This window comes from Eschrichtius robustus, chromosome 10, assembly GCF_028021215.1.
Source record: "Eschrichtius robustus isolate mEscRob2 chromosome 10, mEscRob2.pri, whole genome shotgun sequence".
NCBI lineage: Eukaryota > Metazoa > Chordata > Mammalia > Artiodactyla > Eschrichtiidae > Eschrichtius > Eschrichtius robustus.
In genome coordinates, this window is record NC_090833.1 from 98,594,796 (window position 1) to 98,614,438 (window position 19,643).

Here is a 19,643-nt window from a genome sequence, read left to right on the forward strand (position 1 = left end):
TCCGGTTTTTCTTTGGATGGACGGCAGGGAGAAGGAAAAGGTGTAGGGCCGGGGGGCCTGATTGTGCTTTGCCTCTGCTGGGCTCCCAATACCTGAGAAAGGCCATGATTCAGGAGGACTTGCTTTCCCTGAAGCAGGGACAAATTTCACCCTGAGGCCACAAGTCAGTGTCCAGAAGGAAGCAACTGCTGCATAAAGTGGGAAATGCCAGCATCGTTTGTCCCGAATTAGAATCTCTTTCTGGCTCTTTCAAATTATTTTCATTTTTCTGAAAATCAGCTTTATGTTTCAGAAGCTGGGAGCCACTGATGCTCCTGGCCTTAGGTGTTCTACAAATTGGTGGGCAGTTCAGGGTCACACAATGAGTTGTCACTTTCATGTATCAGGTGGTCAATGGATATGTTTCTTTATAGCAATGTCATTCATAGGACCCCCCCCCCCCCATATGGGGGGTTAGTTTTCAGACTCCTCGGTTTGGCCTGTGTGGGTGGGATGGGAAAAACACATTCTCTTCCTCCAGTCAACAACACCAGAATGGGCCAATTTCAATGAAATGGAACTCTTGAGGGGACAAGAAGTCACCCAAGCTTACAGGAAGTCAGCTGTTCTCTGCCACCCCCCTTTCCTTCGGGCCCCAGCAGCTCTCACCTTAACTGCAGCTTGGGACAGGCAAGGTCTAATGGGTGCTTTTACTAAAAAGAGAAAGCATTTATTGACTGGTTCTGAAGTCCCCTCCTCCCCTTGGATAGACAAGGGCAGGTCTTAAAAATCTCTCTCTGCCCGAACTCACTTTGGTGACAAAGCCATCTCACATCACTGCTTCCAAGGATCACAAACATGTGATTACCTGGGTTCTGCGCCCCCCCTGGGGTTGAAGAAGTCACTTCCTGAGCTGTCACACAGTGCCACCTGCTGGCCTGCAGAATCCCCATCGACCAGGTCGCCCATTGCTCTTGGGGGCACAGGCTGTGGTGCCCGCTGGCATTTTTAGAATATGGCTCCTGGCCTCTGTGGCCGGCACTTACATATGTCATCGTAGGTCACTGGGTAACCCTCAGCTGCAGTTATGCACATCAGGAGGTTGAGTTTGTATGACTCGCCCAAGCTCAGTGCTGGAGACCACCTGTTGTGCCCTGCTTCTGGGGAAACCAGACAAAGGGCTTTTTGGCAGTCATCCCCATTCTGGGGCCCTCCTGGTCTCAGGGCCCACCAATGGAGTGTGAGGCCAGCCAACGCAGGTCTCCTCCAAACCTCTGCCCGCCAGAAGCCGGAGGACCTCTAGTGGGGCTGGGAGGGAGGCTGATGGCCAGGAGAGACTCTGGTACTTGACCCAGGCCCAGAGCAGGAAGAAGAGAGATGACTAGATCCACTAGCATGTATTCTGAGGCAGAATGTCTGCCCCACAGTGGCATTGAAGTGGTCATTTGGAATAAGGTTCAGTGTGCATGTGTGCTTATTGCAGTGTGTGTATGTGCATGGTGTGTGTGTATGTATGTGTATGTGTGCGATGTCCATGCATGTGTGTAACCCCCTTTAAAAAGGGGATGGGGGCTCTGGATATCTTTCCTTGACACGTCCAATGCTCCTTAAGCTATCTGTACAGAGAAAGGGAAAGTTCACAAGCCACAATGCTGCTCTGGCCTCTTTTGGGGTTTCTGTCTTGTTAGCCCTCCTCCCATTAGTGTACGATGTGAGCTGCGAGGCTCTCGCTGGGCAGATCCCCTGCCTGTGAACAGAGGATCATGGCGGGCCAGGGCCCTCCTTGACAGGCCTTTTCCTTCTGTGCATGGCAGAAGCTTCCAGATCTGCTCCGACCAGCCTGCATACATCCATCTTTTTAGGATGTGGCTGGGGACTTACCATTTTTTAAAATACATGCTGCACATTTAACAATGCTGTTTGACACAGTGTATTTGACAGTATAACCTATCATACTTTAATCACATCCATGAAAATCATCACAAAGCTCATTTAAAAGTTTTATTAAAAATCACAGTTGAAAAAAGTCCAGTGACAAAAGATTGCTCTTCTGAAATGAATGGAGAATATGATGCCCGGATTAACAGGTCGAGTGTGCTCTTTGGGAGTCTGGGGGCCTGATAAACCACCGGTCACCCCTACATGTGAAAACCCAGGTGGGGTTGCAGTCATTGGGCTGGAGTAGATGTGAAGTCACCATGCAACGGACAAAGGCAAGGCTGGTACCAGCAAGTGCAGGGGAAGGAGACGCTCAAACGAAAAACACTTGTAATTATTTTAACCACAGAATGAACTATGTTTCTGTTACAAAAACCTTTGGTCCCACTGAGGTGACAAAGTGTTTGTGGCATCAGCAGACAATTGGTGCTGGCCAGGGCCGTGTGTCTGACGTGCTGTCCTTTTGTTCCTGCTAAAGATGGACCAAAAGGTGAAGGCACATGGAGTGAGCCCAGACCCAGGTAAAGACGTGGTTAGACCCATCAGAAGGGCAGCATGCATGTGAGAGCCCAGCCTTGCAGTAGGCCCTAAGATTCCAAATTTTGCTCATTTACTTCATAAATCCTTCCACAAAGGTGCCTTTCCCTATGTGCCTTCCTCTGTGACCCCGGGGAAAAGAACAGTTATCCCTAACGCAGGATACAATTTTCACTAGACAAGACTTGGGCGAGCAGCCACAGTGAAAATTCTACACACAGGCCTCTTTCCACTAGCGGGAGAAGCGGAAGACAGAGTGGAGGGGAGTGCTGGCTGCCTCCTGGGCAGGGCATCTCTTGCCCACTCACATTCTAGGTGTTCTTCATCCCCAGACTCCTGGGAAGGGTGTTGAGCTGCTAGACAGTGTGGAAAATCCCACTGGAAAGAAGGCAAGAGCTCTACACGTTTATGACATGCATGCCCTCTATTCCTGTGAGTGTGTGGCCTTGCTACAGACACACTTTGTGGGTAGAAGAAGGACCCTGGGAGTTCAGCAGTGTGTATGGATGGTCTCTTTCTCAGATGCCATTACTGCTTTATCCAGCCCTTTCTGTGATGATTCTACAAACAACCTGACCACAGAGATTGTGTCACTCATCTTTATAATCTCAGGGACTCTAAATGTGCATTGCCATTGTTTTGAGTATCTGCTCAGCACACAGGGATCCTTTCTTTAACACTATGATTAAACCACCATGTGGCAAAAAAGCATGGGTTGCTTCTGAAAGTTTCTTAACACAAGTTCTACCAGTGGACTCATGTCTTCTGCTGGCTAAGCTGGGGTGCCGACTGCTGCCTTTCTCCGTGCCTGGCTCCCCTGTCATGAGTGGGGCCTCCTCTCTGGCCATAGGCTGGATGTACACTTTAAAATGTCTTAGGTACCGCTGAAGACAAGATGGTCTGAGTTTATGTGTCTCGACTGACTTAAGAAGGACGGCTACAGCAAATCTGATATCAATGGGCTGATGATCCCCATGAGATCAAACATTAGCCAAGGATTAACTAAGACCCAGGGACTAGAAAAAATTTCTTGGGTCTTGTATCTTCAACCCAAAGTTGTACTCAATGAGGCTTACTTGTGGAGAGGGTCAGGATCTGTGGCTTTATTGTGAATTAATACTTGCCTTAGAAACTCCTCTTAAATGGCCTTGGCCACCAGGTTGTCCCTCACTACGAATACAGAAAGAGTCAGGGAATTCTGGCTGCAGCCCCTCTCTAGGGGACAGCAAGCTTCGACCACACTAAGCAGACGACAGCCCGCTGTACCCTGCTGTCTGTCCTAGATCAGACCTGAGATGACAGACATCCTCTTCCCTACTGGGTCTCCACAAAGAACTTTATTTATTAGTCTCCAGTCAAGTACAGTCTTCAGAGAGGCTTTTGCGGGGAACGTAAGCCAAGCCAATTCATTCCAACAGGCTCCATTTTTCATATAGATGTGAGTCTTCTGCCTCAGAACACATAGAGCAAAAGCAGTATCCAGACTTTTTATTTTCCCTTAACCGGGCTACAGGCTTAGAAACTGCAGTGGTCCAGCCTGATTTTTTTAAGCCTCAAAGCACTTTTATCGGGGAATGTTTTTCAGTGGCAGGGCTCAATCTTGGGACCTGTAGGAGCCATGTTCTGGAGGCACTCAAACCTCTTCTCCTCTCCCTTCCTTCCCTCCACAGCCGGCATCACAAGCCGAGGGCACCCTCTGGCCACTGAAAATGCAGCCGAAATGGGAAAGAGGATTCAGCACCCCATGGTGATGCTGGGTATTCAAATGCAGCCCAGGAGCCCGAGAACTGAAAAGACAGAAAGAAATTTGGAAACAAATCCTGCAAATAACCTGCCACTCAGACAAGAAACACACACGAATCCAAGGGACCCTTGGTCCTGGTGTCCGTCTGTCTTCCCACCGCTCCTCTGGGATGGGTTGCTTTGTGGAGGGCGTGTTCCAGGACAGGCTTTGGGGAATGACAGTCACTGGAACGTTCCACCTGAGCTGGCTCTCCCGGGCGGAGGAAGATGGAGACTCAAAATCAAAGCACTGGAATAGTCTTCCCTCAACTTCTCATTTGGCCAAAGGCAGCCACAGACGGGCGTGGGAGCCGTTAGTTAACCACATCGTAGTAGTAATTGCGCAGCCGCAGTTCCACTGCTACAAATCCGGGCCTGTTCTCCACGCTGCAAAGGGAAGAGAGGCATTATTGTTTGTTATCAATGCTTGTGAAAAAGTGCTGGTCACAGCAGGGGCCTTTGCAGGCCAAGCGCTAGTGGAGTGGCCGTGCCCCGCTTCCTCATGAGCCTGCGGTCACACTGCATCCCTGCCCTAAGTGTGGTTGACCAGAAGCCTCTGGGGAATACAGTGTTAGGCCTGCCCCAGACCTAACGAGCCCAGTCTGCACTCAACAAGGTCTCCAGGTGACTCCTGTCCACCTTAAAGATGGGAAAGTTTTGTTCTCAAGGTCAGGATCTTTTAACCGCAGGTTCAGAGACTGTCCTTATGACCTAGCAAAACAGAACGTGTCTGAAAATACTTAGTTGGTCAGCGTGCTGCAGATATATATTTAACGTCTGACTCAACCTTTTTTTTAAAAAAAATGTGGACACAAGTTAAACTTCCCCTCCCCACACCCCAATCAGATGGCTCTGGATTTTCTGAAAAGATGCTGCTATTGCAAACCTTAATGTGGCAAGGCCTTACTTCTGTCACTGTTGGCAGGTGAGGCGATGATGTATATAAACCATGGGTAAAAGTTTTTTTCACAACTTGCAACCTCTAAACAAACTTCTATAGACATCTCTGCTTTCTCTAACATGGGCATACTGAACAGAATCAGTTGGAAGCAAGTATTTCTTAAAATTCGGAGAGTCTATCCTTGCTCAGAAGTTAATTTTATTTTGTAAGATTTTTGGCTATATTGCAAGTGGGTAAAACTGCCCAAAAAGTGACAGAGAACTTGAGGTTAAACTGCACGAACTGTCCACATTCAACCGTTTTGACCTACAACAACTGCGATTTCATATGGTTCAGTCTAGTTATGAGAGAACAGCCAGCGGCCACACATGGGAACCAAGAATCATTTACTGTTATAAGGGCAGAGTGGCTTCTACAGAACCAAAATAGGTTGTTTTGTCAAATGGCATCAAACAAATGGTTGCACCTACAGCTTTCAAGAGCAGGCATTAAAACTGCGTAAAAATATCAGACATCTGTGGTCATGGCTATAGACCACACTCACTGTGGGAAGATGTGTCTCTGGCCACCAAATTGTGCTGCAGGAGGGGACGTGATGGCCAAGCCTGGGATGTAGGACCATGTGTGGAAACCTGTGTCCACACAGAAGGAAAGCCTCCCTCCTGCTACTAAACTTCAAGCCAAAGAACACAACTTCAACATCTTTGCCAAACAGGGTGTTCTACTCCGACCATGGGGATCCGAATGCACAAAGAGTCCTTTTGAGTCTTGCTGTGAGGGTTTCATCCACCCAGCAGCCTAGCACCAAGCAAACAAACTAGTGTAGGGAAACAGGAGTACAGACTGGCCCTCAGCGAAGACACCTGGTCAGGTTTCCCAGGGAATCTCTCCTTTATACCATGGGTGAGGCTGCCTCCAGGACAACACCGAGCTTCTGCAGAGGAGGGTGGCCAAGTGTCCTGTGTGTGTGCCGGCGTCCTGCTCACTTCCGACTACCTGGGTCTGGGGTTCTTTTTCCGCTCTGACCCTCGTGCCCAGTGGGGGAGTTTCCAGCACTCAAGCTCCTCAACCTGCCGTTCTTGGTTGGAATGACCCTCCCTAAAAGAGGCCAATATGGACTCTCCAATGGAAGTATGACCTCCCCCCTGAAATTCTCCACTCTCATTCAAAGCTCCCTGTAGTTTGCTCTATAGCACCCATCACAATACATAATCATGCATTTATCTCGGGGTTAATTTGTTTCCTGTTTGCCTAGCCCAGAATTGTAACCTCCATGGGGAAAGTGGCAGGGAAATACCTGCCCTCTCCCTTGCTGACCCTGGGTCACTTCTAGGTAATAATGAGATTCTTCACTTCCACTCCCAGCTACAGTTGTGGAAGATGCTTCCCGAGGCGTTGCAGAATCCCAGGTGACATCTGAAAGCACCTGAAATATCCATCATCCTGAAGATACTCTTGCAATATCAGCTATCTGAGAACAAACCTGACCCTCGAAGTATCAAATCTATTGGCAGATATATGAGCTCCCCCGGATTACAGACCTGCATCATTGCCAAGCTGCAAGGGTGCTATATGCACACTTCAGTGTCAGAGGGACAGAGACCATGGCTTGGGGGTTTCCCCATGATGCACGTCCAGGCTGCCAAACCCAGGCAAGGTCAAAGGCCACGTCCCTGATTCTTAGGTGCAGTGTGTTTCCCTTGCAAGCTGAGCTGCCCTGGACATCACCTGCCTACAACGTCACATGTGCTCTACCAGGCAGGCCACGTGAGGCCTCTCAGTGCAGACTCTAGGGCCACTGTTCCAAGTTCTGAGTTGCTTCTTGGGAAGTGCTACCTTGGCCAATCCATCTGTGAGCTGGCCACCATCCGTGGTCATGCCTCACTCTGAAAGGTGATCAGGAATTAGGAAGTATGATATCTCCCTGCTAAGTACCTCTGCCATCCGCTCGTGCCAAAATAGCACGTATCACCAGACCAGACCCTTAAGAATATTTTTTTACTTTGACCACCCCTCCACCCTTTGGCCAATATTATCTACGTTTAAATTTTGATATCCCGAATTAGAGTAATTGTCTATACTCTTTAGACTAAAGAATATAAGTGCGTGGTTCAGGAAGCAAGACCTCTCCCCCCATTGTTTGTTTAGAAAGGAGCCCATCCCTGATTCATGAAAAGACAGAATTCATGCTCCTTTTTAGTGCTCGGCAATTCTATCTGCCTCCAGAGTGTTGGGCTAAATGGCAGGAAGGGCTGGGTACTCACTCATAGGTCCAGCACAGGGTCATCAGCTCGTACATCTCTCTCGGACACCCTGGAGGGCACCCCATCCTCTCTCCTTTCTCCAGCATAGCAGAAACTTCGCTGCCTTTCATTCCCTAAAACATGCAAAATATTCTTGAGCTTTTTAAACATAGCATGTAGCAAAACAAAACAAATACATCCTACCCCCCAAAAGAGACAAAAGAGTACATGCTGTGTGATTTCAACTATACAAAGTACAAAAAATAGGAGCACCTAATTTATTTTTTTTAATATTTATTTATTTATTTGGCTGCTCTGGGTTTTAGTTGCAGCACACGGGATCTTCATTGTCGCGTGCAAGATCTTTAGTTGTGGCACGTGGGATCTTTCTAGTTGCGGCATGCGGGATCTAGTTCTCTGACCAGGGACTGAACCTGGGCCCCCTGCATTGGGAGCGTGGAGTCTTAACCACTGGACCACCAGGGAAGTACCAGGAGCACCTAATCTATGATGCTAGAAGTCAGATGGGTTACCCTTGGGGTAAGTTTTGTGTGTGCAGGGGGAAAGGGGGGCTTCTGTTCTGTTTCTTCATTTGGGGGCTGGCTTCATGGGTGTGTCCCAATTGTGAAAATCCATCAAGCTGTGTCCTAGGATTTGTGCACTTTTCAGTATATAGATAGATAGATAGATAGATAGATAGATAGATAGATAGATGAAAAACATCTAAAAAAAGGTAACAGCTGCAAATTTGTTAATGGGAATAGCCATTATTTCTATTTCAAATCTAATAAATCGTGATTTGGGTATATATTTGATGAAATAAAATTTATATTTTAAGACAGGACAAGAAAAAATTAAACATAAAATTCTGTGTTTGTGTGGACATTCTCCCTCCCTCCCTAATGTGCAGTGTGCATCTGCATTACACATTAACCAGAGCTCCTCAAAGATGGGAGTGCCTGCTTGGCCATAAAGATCACATTTTTTCCTTTCTTCTGACACTAGCACTGTAACTTCTTTAAAAAATAGTGTTCTTTCCTAGCTCTGTAGGGCATGGTGACTTGCCGCTCCCTTTGTACATGTTTACCTGGACTATGTATCCCTAGTGACCTTTATGTAAAATATCAGTATGTCATTTTGATGTATGATCCTTTGTCTCAAAAATGTATATGACTGTGCCTTCGACTTCTAACGGTGGAACAGTTCTCAGAGCTTCCCGAGAATCTGCTTTCTGGGTTATAATCCTCAGTTTGGCTCAAATAAAATTCCCTTTTATCCTTCTTAACTTGATAGTTAATTGAATTTTCATTGACATATTTTATGCATATTTATATGCGTAATACACAATAAAAAAAACCCACATACTGTCCAGATAGCTTCAAATATTTCTTTCAGTTTAGAATAAAGTGAGATCATATTAACCCCACACTCTCAAGAGATAAAGACTCAGAAAGGGTGTCCAGATTTGATGCTTTTCAGGGTCCTTTAAAGATAATCTGGGGCTTATCTGTTCTGATGGTCTGTTAATTAGGAAATGAAACAGAAGTAGCTCACCCGATATGGCTTCTGCCCGTAGGAAAATGCTTCCCACATTAATACTCCAAAGCTCCAGACGTCACTCTTGCTGGAGAACTTGTAGTAGTTGATGCATTCCGGAGCGTACCACTTCACGGGCCACTTCCCGTGGGTCTGGGCCTGAAAACCAAGCACATGGAGATGTTTCATTAAGAATAAAATGATGGACACCATGTTAGTTCATAGCAGCACCATTCACAAAGGTGGAAGCAACCCAAATGTCCATCGACGAATGGATAAACAAAATGGGGTATATTGATACAGTGGAGTATCATTCAGCCTTAAGAAGGAAGGGAACTCTGATACACGCCACGACGTGGATGCACCATGTGGTTACCTTTTATTATGCTCAGTGAAGTAGGCCAGTCAAGTCACTAAAGGACAAATATTGTATGATTCCACTCATCTGATGCCCCTGGAGCAGTCCCATTCATAGACACAGAAAGTAGAATAATGGTTGCCTGGGGCTCTGGAGAGAGGGTGGGATGGAGAGTAGCTGTTTAGTGGGTACAGAGTTTCGGTTTGGGAAGATGAAAAGAATTCTAGAGATTGGTTGTGAGCAAAGTGAATGTACTGAACATTACTAAACTGTAACCTTAAAGACAGTTACGATGGTAAAATTTATGTTATGTGCATTTACCATAATTAAAAAAAAAGAAAATCGTGACTCACAAAATGCCTGTGTGTATATATCTGGTCTGAATCTTAAAAATATGTTAAATCTTAACATCTTAAATTTTTAAAATTTAAATACATATTTTTAAGGTTCAGACTGAATTTTTTGTATTTTTTTAGTCTCTTTCTCTTACCTCTTCCTTTGTCTACTCACAGCTTCTTGGAGCTTGGCGTGGCAATGCAAGAGTCAGGCCTGAATATTACTTCATGGTTTTGCTCCAAGAAATACTCGGCTGTTCATAATATATTTAACTATTACTGTACATTTGTCTACAGCTTTAAACCAACACTGTTTTGGGGGAGACGGTTTGCTAGTATCATTTAAAACAAAGTTGTAAATTTTCTAATTTAAAAAAGCAAGTGCTAGTAAAGAGATCAAAATCTTGCCTAGCAAAACTCTTTCTTTGGGGCTTAGGGTTCAGCGTGGTGTAGTGAAGTCTTGATACCTCCCATGGAAGTCACTCTAACCTGGGTGACATCTCTTGAAGTGGAGGGAGGGAGGTGAGTTGCCCTACGGTGGCCAGAGGAGACAACTCGGGGATATCAATCTGAGACCACAGGTGCTAGGGCACTTCTCTAAATGACACACTGCTTATATGTCTGTCTCATTCATGTTATGTATTATTTTTAGATTTTGATTTCAAAAGTTGTGAACAATCTAGTCATGTGTGTTATTTCCAGTTTATTCTGAATTTTAAACTGATCACAAGATAAACCTTTGACAAATCCTAAATATGATGAAAAGGGAATCTCTCTCCACCACAAACTCCAAATCCTCACCAAGAGAGACAGCATGTTTGATCGTTTTTCTTGAATCTTTCCAGAAAAATCTACATACAAGTATTAAACTGGTAATATATGCTTTCTTGAGGGGTAATCAAGCTATAGGTATATACTTTTTGCACTTCACTTTTTAATTTTTCTACTTAACCATGTGTCATAGATATATGTCTATGTCAGCACATGCAAAGAAAGTCACTTTTAGGAGAGTTCATTGTATGCTTTGCATAAATCTTCTACAACTGATTTAACCAGCCTCCTACTGAGAGGTCATTAAGTCGTTTCCTGATTTTTGCTATTACACATCATGCTAGAATGAACATTACCGACAGTGTGTATCTGCCCGGTGTGTAGAGTACTTGTAAGGAGTTGCTGGATTAAAGGGCATTTGCATTTAGTCCTGCTGCACAAATTCATGCTGTCATGCAGTTCTCCGAGCAATGAGCTAATTTGCTTTCATCACTATCATTTCTCTTTAATCTTGCTTAACTCTTTAATGTTTTCCATTTCACTTTGTTTTCTTAAAGAAATTCTCCATGTTCCCGTCTTTTCATTTGTGTTCAGTCTCTTTTAGCTGCTTCTAACATGGCTTCTTTTTTTTGTACAGTATGATGATTGAGACACATATATATTGCAAAATGTTTACAACATAAGGTTAGTTAACACATCCTTCACCTGACAAAATTGCTAATTTTTGTTGTCGCTGTTGTAATGGTGAGAACGCTTAAGATCTACTTTCTCAGTAACTTCCAAGTACTATACAATGTAGTACTGTTAACTCTAGGCACCGAGCTGCAGATTAGATTCCCAGAATTTATTCCTCTTACAACTAGAACTTTGTACCCTTTGACCAACATCTTCTCATTTCCCCCACCTCCCAAACCCTGGCAACCAAAATCTACTCTCTGTTTCTATGAGTTTGGCTTTTTAAAATTCCACATATAAATGAGATCATACAGTATTTGTCTTTCTCTGACTTACTTCATTTAGCATAATGCCCTCAAGGTCCATCTATGTTATCGCAAATGGCAAGATTTCCTTCTTTTTTATGTCTGAATATATCCCATATATTTGTCTGCAGTTTTAAGCCAACACACACATACACACACACACATGCACACACACACACATACACGTATCATATTTTCTTTATCCATTCATCTATTGATGGATATTAGGTTGTTTCCATGTCTTGGCTATTGTAAATAATGCTGCAATGAACATGGGGGTAAAGATATCTTTACTAGACAGTGATTTCATTACCTTTGGATATATATACAGAAGTGGGATTGCCAGATGATATGGTAGTTCTATTCTTAATTTTTGAGGAAACTCCATACTGCTTTCCATAGTGGCTGCACCAATTTACATTCCCACCAACACTGTACAAGGATTCCCCTTTCTCCATATCCTCAACAACACTCGTTATCTCTTATCTTTTTGGTGATCACCATTTTAACAGGTATGAAGAGACATCTCATTGTGGTTCTGATTTGCATTTCTCTGATGCTTAGTGATGTCAAATACCCTTACATGTATTTGTTGGCCATTTGAATGTCTTCTTTTGTCATAGAAATATAGAAAAAAATAGAATATTTCTATTCAGGTCCTTTGCCCATTTAAAAATCTGATTATTTGAGGGGCTTTATTATTGAGTTGTATGAGTTACTTATATATTTTGGATAATTACCAATTATCAGATAGATGGTTTGCAAATATTTTCTCCCATTCTGTAGGTTGACCTTTCATCCTGTTGATGTTTCTTTTGTTGTACAGAAACTTTTTAGTTTGATGTAGTCCCATTTGTTGATTTCTGCTTTCGTTGCTTGTGCATTTGGTGTCATATCCAAAAAATCATTGCCAAGACCAACACTGAGGAGCTTTTTCCATATGTTTTCTTCTAGGAGTTTTATGGTTTCAAGTCTTACAATCACATCCTTAATCCATTTTGAGTTAATTTTTGTGAATGTTATAATATAGAGGTCTAATTTCATTCTTTTGCATGTGAATATCCAGTTTTTTCAACACTATTTATTGAAGAGACTATTTTTTCCCCATTGAACATTCTTCACTCTTTTGTCAAATATTAGTTGACTATATATGCATGGGTTTATTTCTAGGTTCTTGATTCTGTTCCATTGATCTATGTGTCTGTTTTTATGTCAGTACCACACTGTTTTGCTTACTACAGTTTTGTAGCATAGTTTGAAATCAGGAAGCATAATGCCTTCAGCTTTGTTCTTTCTCAAGATTGCTTTGGCTATTCAGGGTGTTTTTGGGTTCCATATGAATTTTAGGATTATTTTTTCTATTTTTGTGAAAAATGCCACTGGAATTCTAATACGGATTTGTATTGAATCCATAGATGGCTTTGGGTAGTGTAGTCATTTTAACAATATTAACTCTTCTGATCCATGAACGCAGGTTATCTTTCCATTTCTTCAGTTTTTTTTCATCAATGTCTCATTTTTGGTATGTAGATCTTTCACTTTCTTGGTTAAATTTATCCCTAAGTATTCTATTGTTTTGATGCAATTGTAAATGAGATTTTTTTCCTTTATTTCTTTTTCGGATAGTTCACTGTTAGTGTATAGAAATGCAACTGCTTTTTGTGTGTTGATTTTGTATCTTGCTATTTTACTGAATTTGTTGATTAGTTTTCACAGTTTTTTGATGGAGTCTTTAGGGTTTTCTATATACAGCTGACCCTTGAACAATGTAGGGGTTGGGGGTGCCGACACTTCACACAGTCAAAAATCCATATATAACCTTACAGTTGGCCCTCTGTATCCACGGTTCTGCATCCATGGATTCAACCAATAGTGGATTGTGTAGTACTGTAGTACATACTAGTGAAAGAAATCCATGTGTAAGTGGACCTGCACAGTTCAAATCTGTGTTGTTCAAGGGTCAACTGTATAAGATCATGTCATCTGCAAATAGAGACGAGGTAATTTTGGTTTATAAGACTTTTATTTCTCTTCTTTCCTTTCTTTCTTTTTTTTTTTTTGCCTAATTGCTCTGGCTAGGACTTCCAGTACTGTTTAATCAGTGGTGTGAGTGGGCACCTTTGTCTTATTCCTTATCTTAGATGAAAAACTTTCAACCTTTCTCCACTGAGTCTGATGTTAGCTGTAGGCTTGCCATACATGGCCTTTATTGTGTTGAGGTATGTTCCTTCTATACTGACTTTTTTGAGACTGTTTATTATGAAATGATGTGAATTATGTCAAATGATTTTTCTGCACCTAATAAGATGACCATATGATTTTTATCTTTCACTCTATTAATGTGGGGTATCACATTTATTGATTTGTGTATATTGAACTATCCTCGAATTCAAGAATAAATCCCAATTGACCATGGTGTATGATCTTTTTAACATGTTGTTAAAATTTAGTTTGCTAGTATTTTGTTGAGAATTTTTGCATCTATGTTCATCAGGGATATTGGCCTATAGTTTTCTTTCCTTGTATCTGGCTTTTGTATCAGGATAATGTTGGCCTTGAAAAACGAATTTGAGAGTATTTCCTCCTCTTTCATTTTTGGGAATAGTTTGAGAAGGATTGGCATTAATTCTTCTTGATATGTTTAATAGAATTCTCTTGTAAATTCTGTTAGGTCCATTTGGTCTAAAGCACAGGTTAAGTCCAATGTTTCCTTATTGATTTTCTGTCTCTATGACTTATCCATTGTTAAAAGTGGGGTATTGAAGACTGCTACTATTATTATATTGTTATCTATTTCTCCCTTCAGATATGTTAATATTTGATTAATATATTCAGGTTCTCCAATGTTGGGTGCATGTATATTTACAATTATTTTATCTTCTTAATGAATTGACCTCTTTACCATTGTAAGATGACTGACCTCCTTTGTCTCTTGCTCCAGTTTCTGGATTAAAGTCTGTTTTGTCTGACATAAACATAGGTATACCTGCTACTTTCTGGTTTACATTTGCATGGAATATATTTTTCTATCCCTTCACTTTGAGTTTTTCTGTGTCCTTAAAGTTGAAATGAGTCTCTTGTAGGCAGCATACAGTTGACTTTATTTTTTTGTCCATTCAGCCACTCTATGCTTTTTGATTGGAAAACTTCATCCATTTACAATTAAAGTAATTATTCATAGGTAAAGACTTACTAATACCATATTATGGTTTTCTGGATGTTTTATAGTTCTTTTGCTCCTTTCTTCCTCTCTTACTGTCTTCCTTTTTGATTTGATGATTTTCCATAGTGGTATACTTTGCTTCCCTTTTCTCTATCTTGTATGTATCTATGGCAAGTTTTTGCCTTGTGGTTACCCTGAGGCTTAACATAAAACATCTTATAAATATAAGTCTATTTTAAGGTGATAACAGCTTAACTTCGATTGTATGCAGAAACTCTACCCTTGTACTCCTCCCGACACATTATGTTTTTGATATCACAATTTATGTCTTTTTATATTGTGCATCCATTAACAAATTATTGTAGCTATAGCTATTTTTAATACTTCTGTCCTTTAATCTTTATATCAGCATTAAGTGATTAACACAACACCATATTATAGTAATGGGGTATGCTGAATTTGATTATATACTTACCTTTATCAGTACGTTTTATATTTTCATATGCTTCCATGTTACTAATTAGCTCCCTTTTATTTCAGCTTGAAGAACTCAGAATTTCTTGTAAGGAAGATCTAGTGGTGATAAACTCTCTCAGCTTTTGTTTGCCTGGGAAAGTCTTTATCTCACCTTCCTTTCTGAAGGACAGTTTTGGTACATAAAGTATTCTTGGTTGGCAATGTTTTTCTTTCAGAACTTTGAATGTATCATTCCACTCTCTCCTGGCCTGTAGGTTTCTGCTGGGAAATCTGGTGGTAGCCTTATGGGGAGCTCCCGTGTAAGGGACAAGCTTTTTTTCCTCTTGCTGCTTTTAAGATTCTCTCTTTGTCTGATTTTTGACAATTTTATTATTCTGTGTCTTGGAGAATATCTACTTGAATTGAATTTATTTGGGGACCTATGAGCTTCATGAACTTGGATGTCCAAATCTCTCCTCAGATTTGGGAAGTCTCAGCCATTATTTTTAAAAATAAGTTCTCTGCCCCTTTCACCTTCTCTTCTTCTTGGACTTCGGAAATATATAACTTGTTTCTCTTAATGGTGTCCCATAAGTCCCGTAGGCTTTCCTCACTTCTTTTTATTCTCTTTTCCTTTTTGCTTCTCTGACTAGCTAATTGCAAATGATCTGTCTTTGACTTCACTGATTCTTTCTTCTGCTTGGTCCAGTTTGTGGTTGAAACTCTCATTGAATTCTTCAGTTCAGTCTTTGTATCGTACAACTCCAAAAGTTCTGTTTGCTTCTTTTTTATGTTCTCTATGTCTTTGTTGAACTTATTTTGTTTTTGTACTGTTTTTCTGATTTTTATTAAATTGTTTATCTGTGTTCTTTTGTAGCTCTCTGAGAAGAAGAATTATTTTGAATTATTTGTTAGACAATCTGTGTATCACCATTTTTTTGGGATCAGTTATTGGAAGTTTACCATGTTCTTTTGGTTGTGTCACATTTCCCTGATTCTTCATGATCCTTGCAGCCTTGTGTAGGCATCTGTACATTTGAAGATGCAGCCACCTCTTCCAGACTGTATGGGCTGACTTCAGTAAGGAAAGACTTTCACCTGTGGGTGGGAGCATGCTGGAGCATACTTTGACCCTGGGTCTAGGGCATTGGTCCCCAACCCCTGGGCCAAGGACCAGTACTGGGCTGTACAGCAGGAGGTGAGCAGCAGGCAAGTGAGCAAAGCTTCATCTGTATTTAGAGCTGCTCCCCATTGCTCGCATTACTGCCTGAGCTCCGCCTCCTGTCAGATCAGTGGTGGCATAGATTCTCATAGGAGCACGAACCCTGCTGTGAACGGCACATGCAAGGGATCTAGGTTGCATGCTCCGTATGAAAATCTAATGCCTGATGATCTGAGGTGGAGCTGAGGTGGTGATGCTAGCTCTGGGGAGTGGCTGCAAATACAGATTATCATTAGCAGAGAGGTTTGCCTGCACAGAGACCATAATAAATCAGTTGCTTGCAGACTCATATAAAAACCCTATCAGTGAGTGACAAGTGAAACCAAGCTCAGGGCTCCCACTGATTCTGCATTATGGTGAGTTGTATAATTATTTCATTATATATTACAATGTAGTAATAATAGAAATAAAGTGCACAATACATGTAATGCGCTTGAGTCATCCCCAAACCATCCCTACCCCCGGTGTGTGGAAAAACTGTCTTCCACGAAACTGGTCCCTGGTGCCAAAAAGCTTGGGGACTGCTGGTCTAGGGTACAGGATATCAAGTGCAAGGGTATGTGATGGCTCCAGGTCTGGGGATAGGGCTTGATGTCTCACTTGCTTACATCTCTGTGGTTCACAAAACAACAACTGTGTGCTCCTTGGCAATAGTTACAGGGGATCTGCAGTGGCTGCAAGGGCTGTTGGGGTCCTCAGTGGTACCTCCAGGCCCAGCAGCTAGGGACCAGGCAGGTGTTGGCAGTGGCCAGGGCCAGTGGTGTGCACAGACTCAGCTGTGGGGGCTGGCTGCAGCTGCCTCTGTAGTGACTGGGGCTGGCTGCAAAACACATAGTGGCAAGGGCTGGGCCTAGCAGCACAGGTGGAGGCCACCTGTGGGTGCACTAGCAGCTGCAGTGACCCTGGGCTACTGGCATGCCCTTTTGTGGCTGCAGAGACTTGCTGTGGGTACACGCATGGCACTAAAGGTGATGGGAGTTGGGCTGACAGTGTGCAAGTGCGCAGCTGCAGGTGAGCCCAGCGGTGCAGGCCAGTGACAGGAGGCAGGGCCATATCCAAGCCCACAAGACGCCATAGGGGCCTTGGCTGTCAGAGTGCACTCCTGCAGCTGCACAGGCTCACCCCAGGTACATGCACAGCAGTGGCGGCCAGTAACGGGATTTGAGCTGGCAGCGTGCAGGTACACAGCTGCAGGAGAGAGCCACGAGTGCACACATGCCGGTGGGAATCAGCCCTTGGGGTCCAGGCTGCCACTCTGCACGCGATGCGAGCAGCCACAGCAGCTGGAGCGGGCTGCTGGTATGGATCCTGCTCCCCAGCGGGTGAGGTGGGGGGAGTAGGGAGGGACTCAGGTGGCTGGTGTCTGTGAATTAGAAAACCTGTAGGGCAAAAACCCTCAGCGGTGAAATCTGTGGGGAGTCCATGATGAGATCCTGTGTGATGAAAGCTGGGGGGATCTGCAGCGTCTGCAAGGGCAGTTGAAGTCCTCAGTAGTGAAGGCTGCTGGGGTTCCTTTGCAGAGTGGGTCACCAGGAACCATGCTCACTCCTGCTGTGTAGCTGATAGTGGTAGCTCTCACCCTTCTCCCTTCTTCCTTGTTCCTAGCTGTCTCTAGACAGCTCAGCTTTGCTGGTCTCTGCGTTGGGTGAAACTGAAGCGGGTCCTTCGTGTACTCCAAAAGGCTGGGGAAGCTCGTTGCTCACCCCGCTTTCCCTTTCCTGGTGAAGAGAACTCTTTCTAGCTGGGTTCTTGCCTCCACTGAGCAGTGCTGACCTGAGGGATGGGATGATGCAGGCAAAATTAAGCTATTGTTCCTTCCCTTTTTATGTAGTTATTCTCAGGTTTTTCGTTCCACTGTGTTGCTAAAGCTTCTTAAGTGGACTCCAGCATTCTCTCAGAGCTGTTTCATTCATGGATAGCTGTCTAACTGTTGATCTTTGTTGGGGGACAGAAGCTGGGGTCTCCTACTCCATCGTCTTGTTCCTGATCCTTTGCCTTTTACTTCTATACTGTCTTCTATATTTTCTTCCCCTTCTTTATTGATTTTCAGAGATTCACTGGTTTTCTTTCAATGGTATGCTGTTTAATATCTGTGGCATTTGAAAAAATTGGCCCTCGTGTTCTTTGACATTCCTCCCCACTCCCTTGAATATGGGTGGTCTGTGGCTGCTCTGACCAATAGAATAAGTGGACATGACTCTGAGCCAGTTCCTGGGCCCTGAACTTAGGAGCCTGGCGGCCTCCACTTCCTGCCTCTTGAGTAACTTGCTCTTAGGACCCAGCTGCCATGCTGTGAGGAAGCTCAGGGGCACATGGAGAGGCCACATGTAGTTAAGTTATTGTTTAATGGGTACAGCCCAGTGGAGGTCCCAGACCACAGCCCATGTCAAATCAGTCATTAGCTGTGTGAGTGAGCAGAGTGGAAATAAATCCTCTGCCCCCTTGGAACCACCTCCTGAGACACTGTGTGGAGCAGAGATGCACCATTTCCACCAAGCTCTGCCTACAGTGTAGAACTGTGTGTAAATAAATGCCTGGCATTGTTTTAATGCACTACATTTTGGGATTATATGTTATCTCAACGTCTTCGTCTCCTCTTTGAGTCCTTGTTTTAGTCTATATTTTCTTCTCTCTAATTATCTTGATGAAGTGCATGTTACAAAGTGTCTCCAACATAAAATCTATTTTTTTTTCTGGTGTTCATGTGTGGTTGTTATTCTAGGCTATGGTTCCCTTTGTTCCATCTCCCAGCAGTCCTCGCAAAGGGCTCACTTGATACTTTTCTCATGATGGCTCATTTCTGAAGTAGCTTTGCTTTGGGGCCAGCTTCTCTATGAAGAATGGAGTGAGGAGCTGTGATGGGAGCTCTGCTACTGTTGCTCGTAACTTCATATTGACCCTTAGCTGACCAAGAGCTGCTATCTGCTGCTACCTGTCATACCCACACCTGGCTCTCAGAGAAAGGGTGGGTGGGTAGGTGTGGACACTTAGGCGTATTTCTCCAGCCACTCTAGGGTGTGGCACACAGGGCAATCCCACAGATCCCATCCTGCCATTCACTAGTTAGATCTTCAGGGTATGCTGTCTATTTCTGAGATGGCTGGACATTCCCAGAGACCTGAAGAGGTGGGAATCTGTTCTTGGTACCCTCTTCCACGACCTGGTCTCAATCCTATTACACCTTCTAATTGATCAACACAGACTCTACATACAGACTGTGATTGAATTCATATGAGGATGGGACTTTCTTATTTTTTTCCCTTCTTTTAGTTGCTATTAGTTCATTTGAGGGTTCAGAGAGGAGCTTTGAAAAGTCCTGCAAGAGTCAACTTGTTCAACGCATATTTTCCAAAACAATTTAACAAAGGAATTCTATTCGTGTTTTTTTCCAAATGAATCATCATTAATACCTTGAGTCCCTATTGTTCCAAGGAACATAGTT

General features: G+C 43.4%; 1 protein-coding gene across 1 annotated transcript in view; it reads right to left on the reverse strand.

Moving 5' to 3' along the window:
- Window positions 1-1,997: 1,997 nt before the first annotated feature.
- Window positions 1,998-19,643, reverse strand: part of SYK (spleen associated tyrosine kinase) — a 94,535-nt gene continuing 76,889 nt past the window's right edge. Inside the window, exons 12-14 of the mRNA XM_068553441.1 lie at window positions 8,935-9,075; window positions 7,402-7,514; window positions 1,998-4,623 (exon numbers count right to left, since the gene is read on the reverse strand). Coding sequence (XP_068409542.1) covers window positions 4,551-4,623; window positions 7,402-7,514; window positions 8,935-9,075 — 327 coding nt within the window. The 3' untranslated portion in view covers window positions 1,998-4,550. The remainder of the gene's footprint in view (window positions 4,624-7,401; window positions 7,515-8,934; window positions 9,076-19,643) is intronic.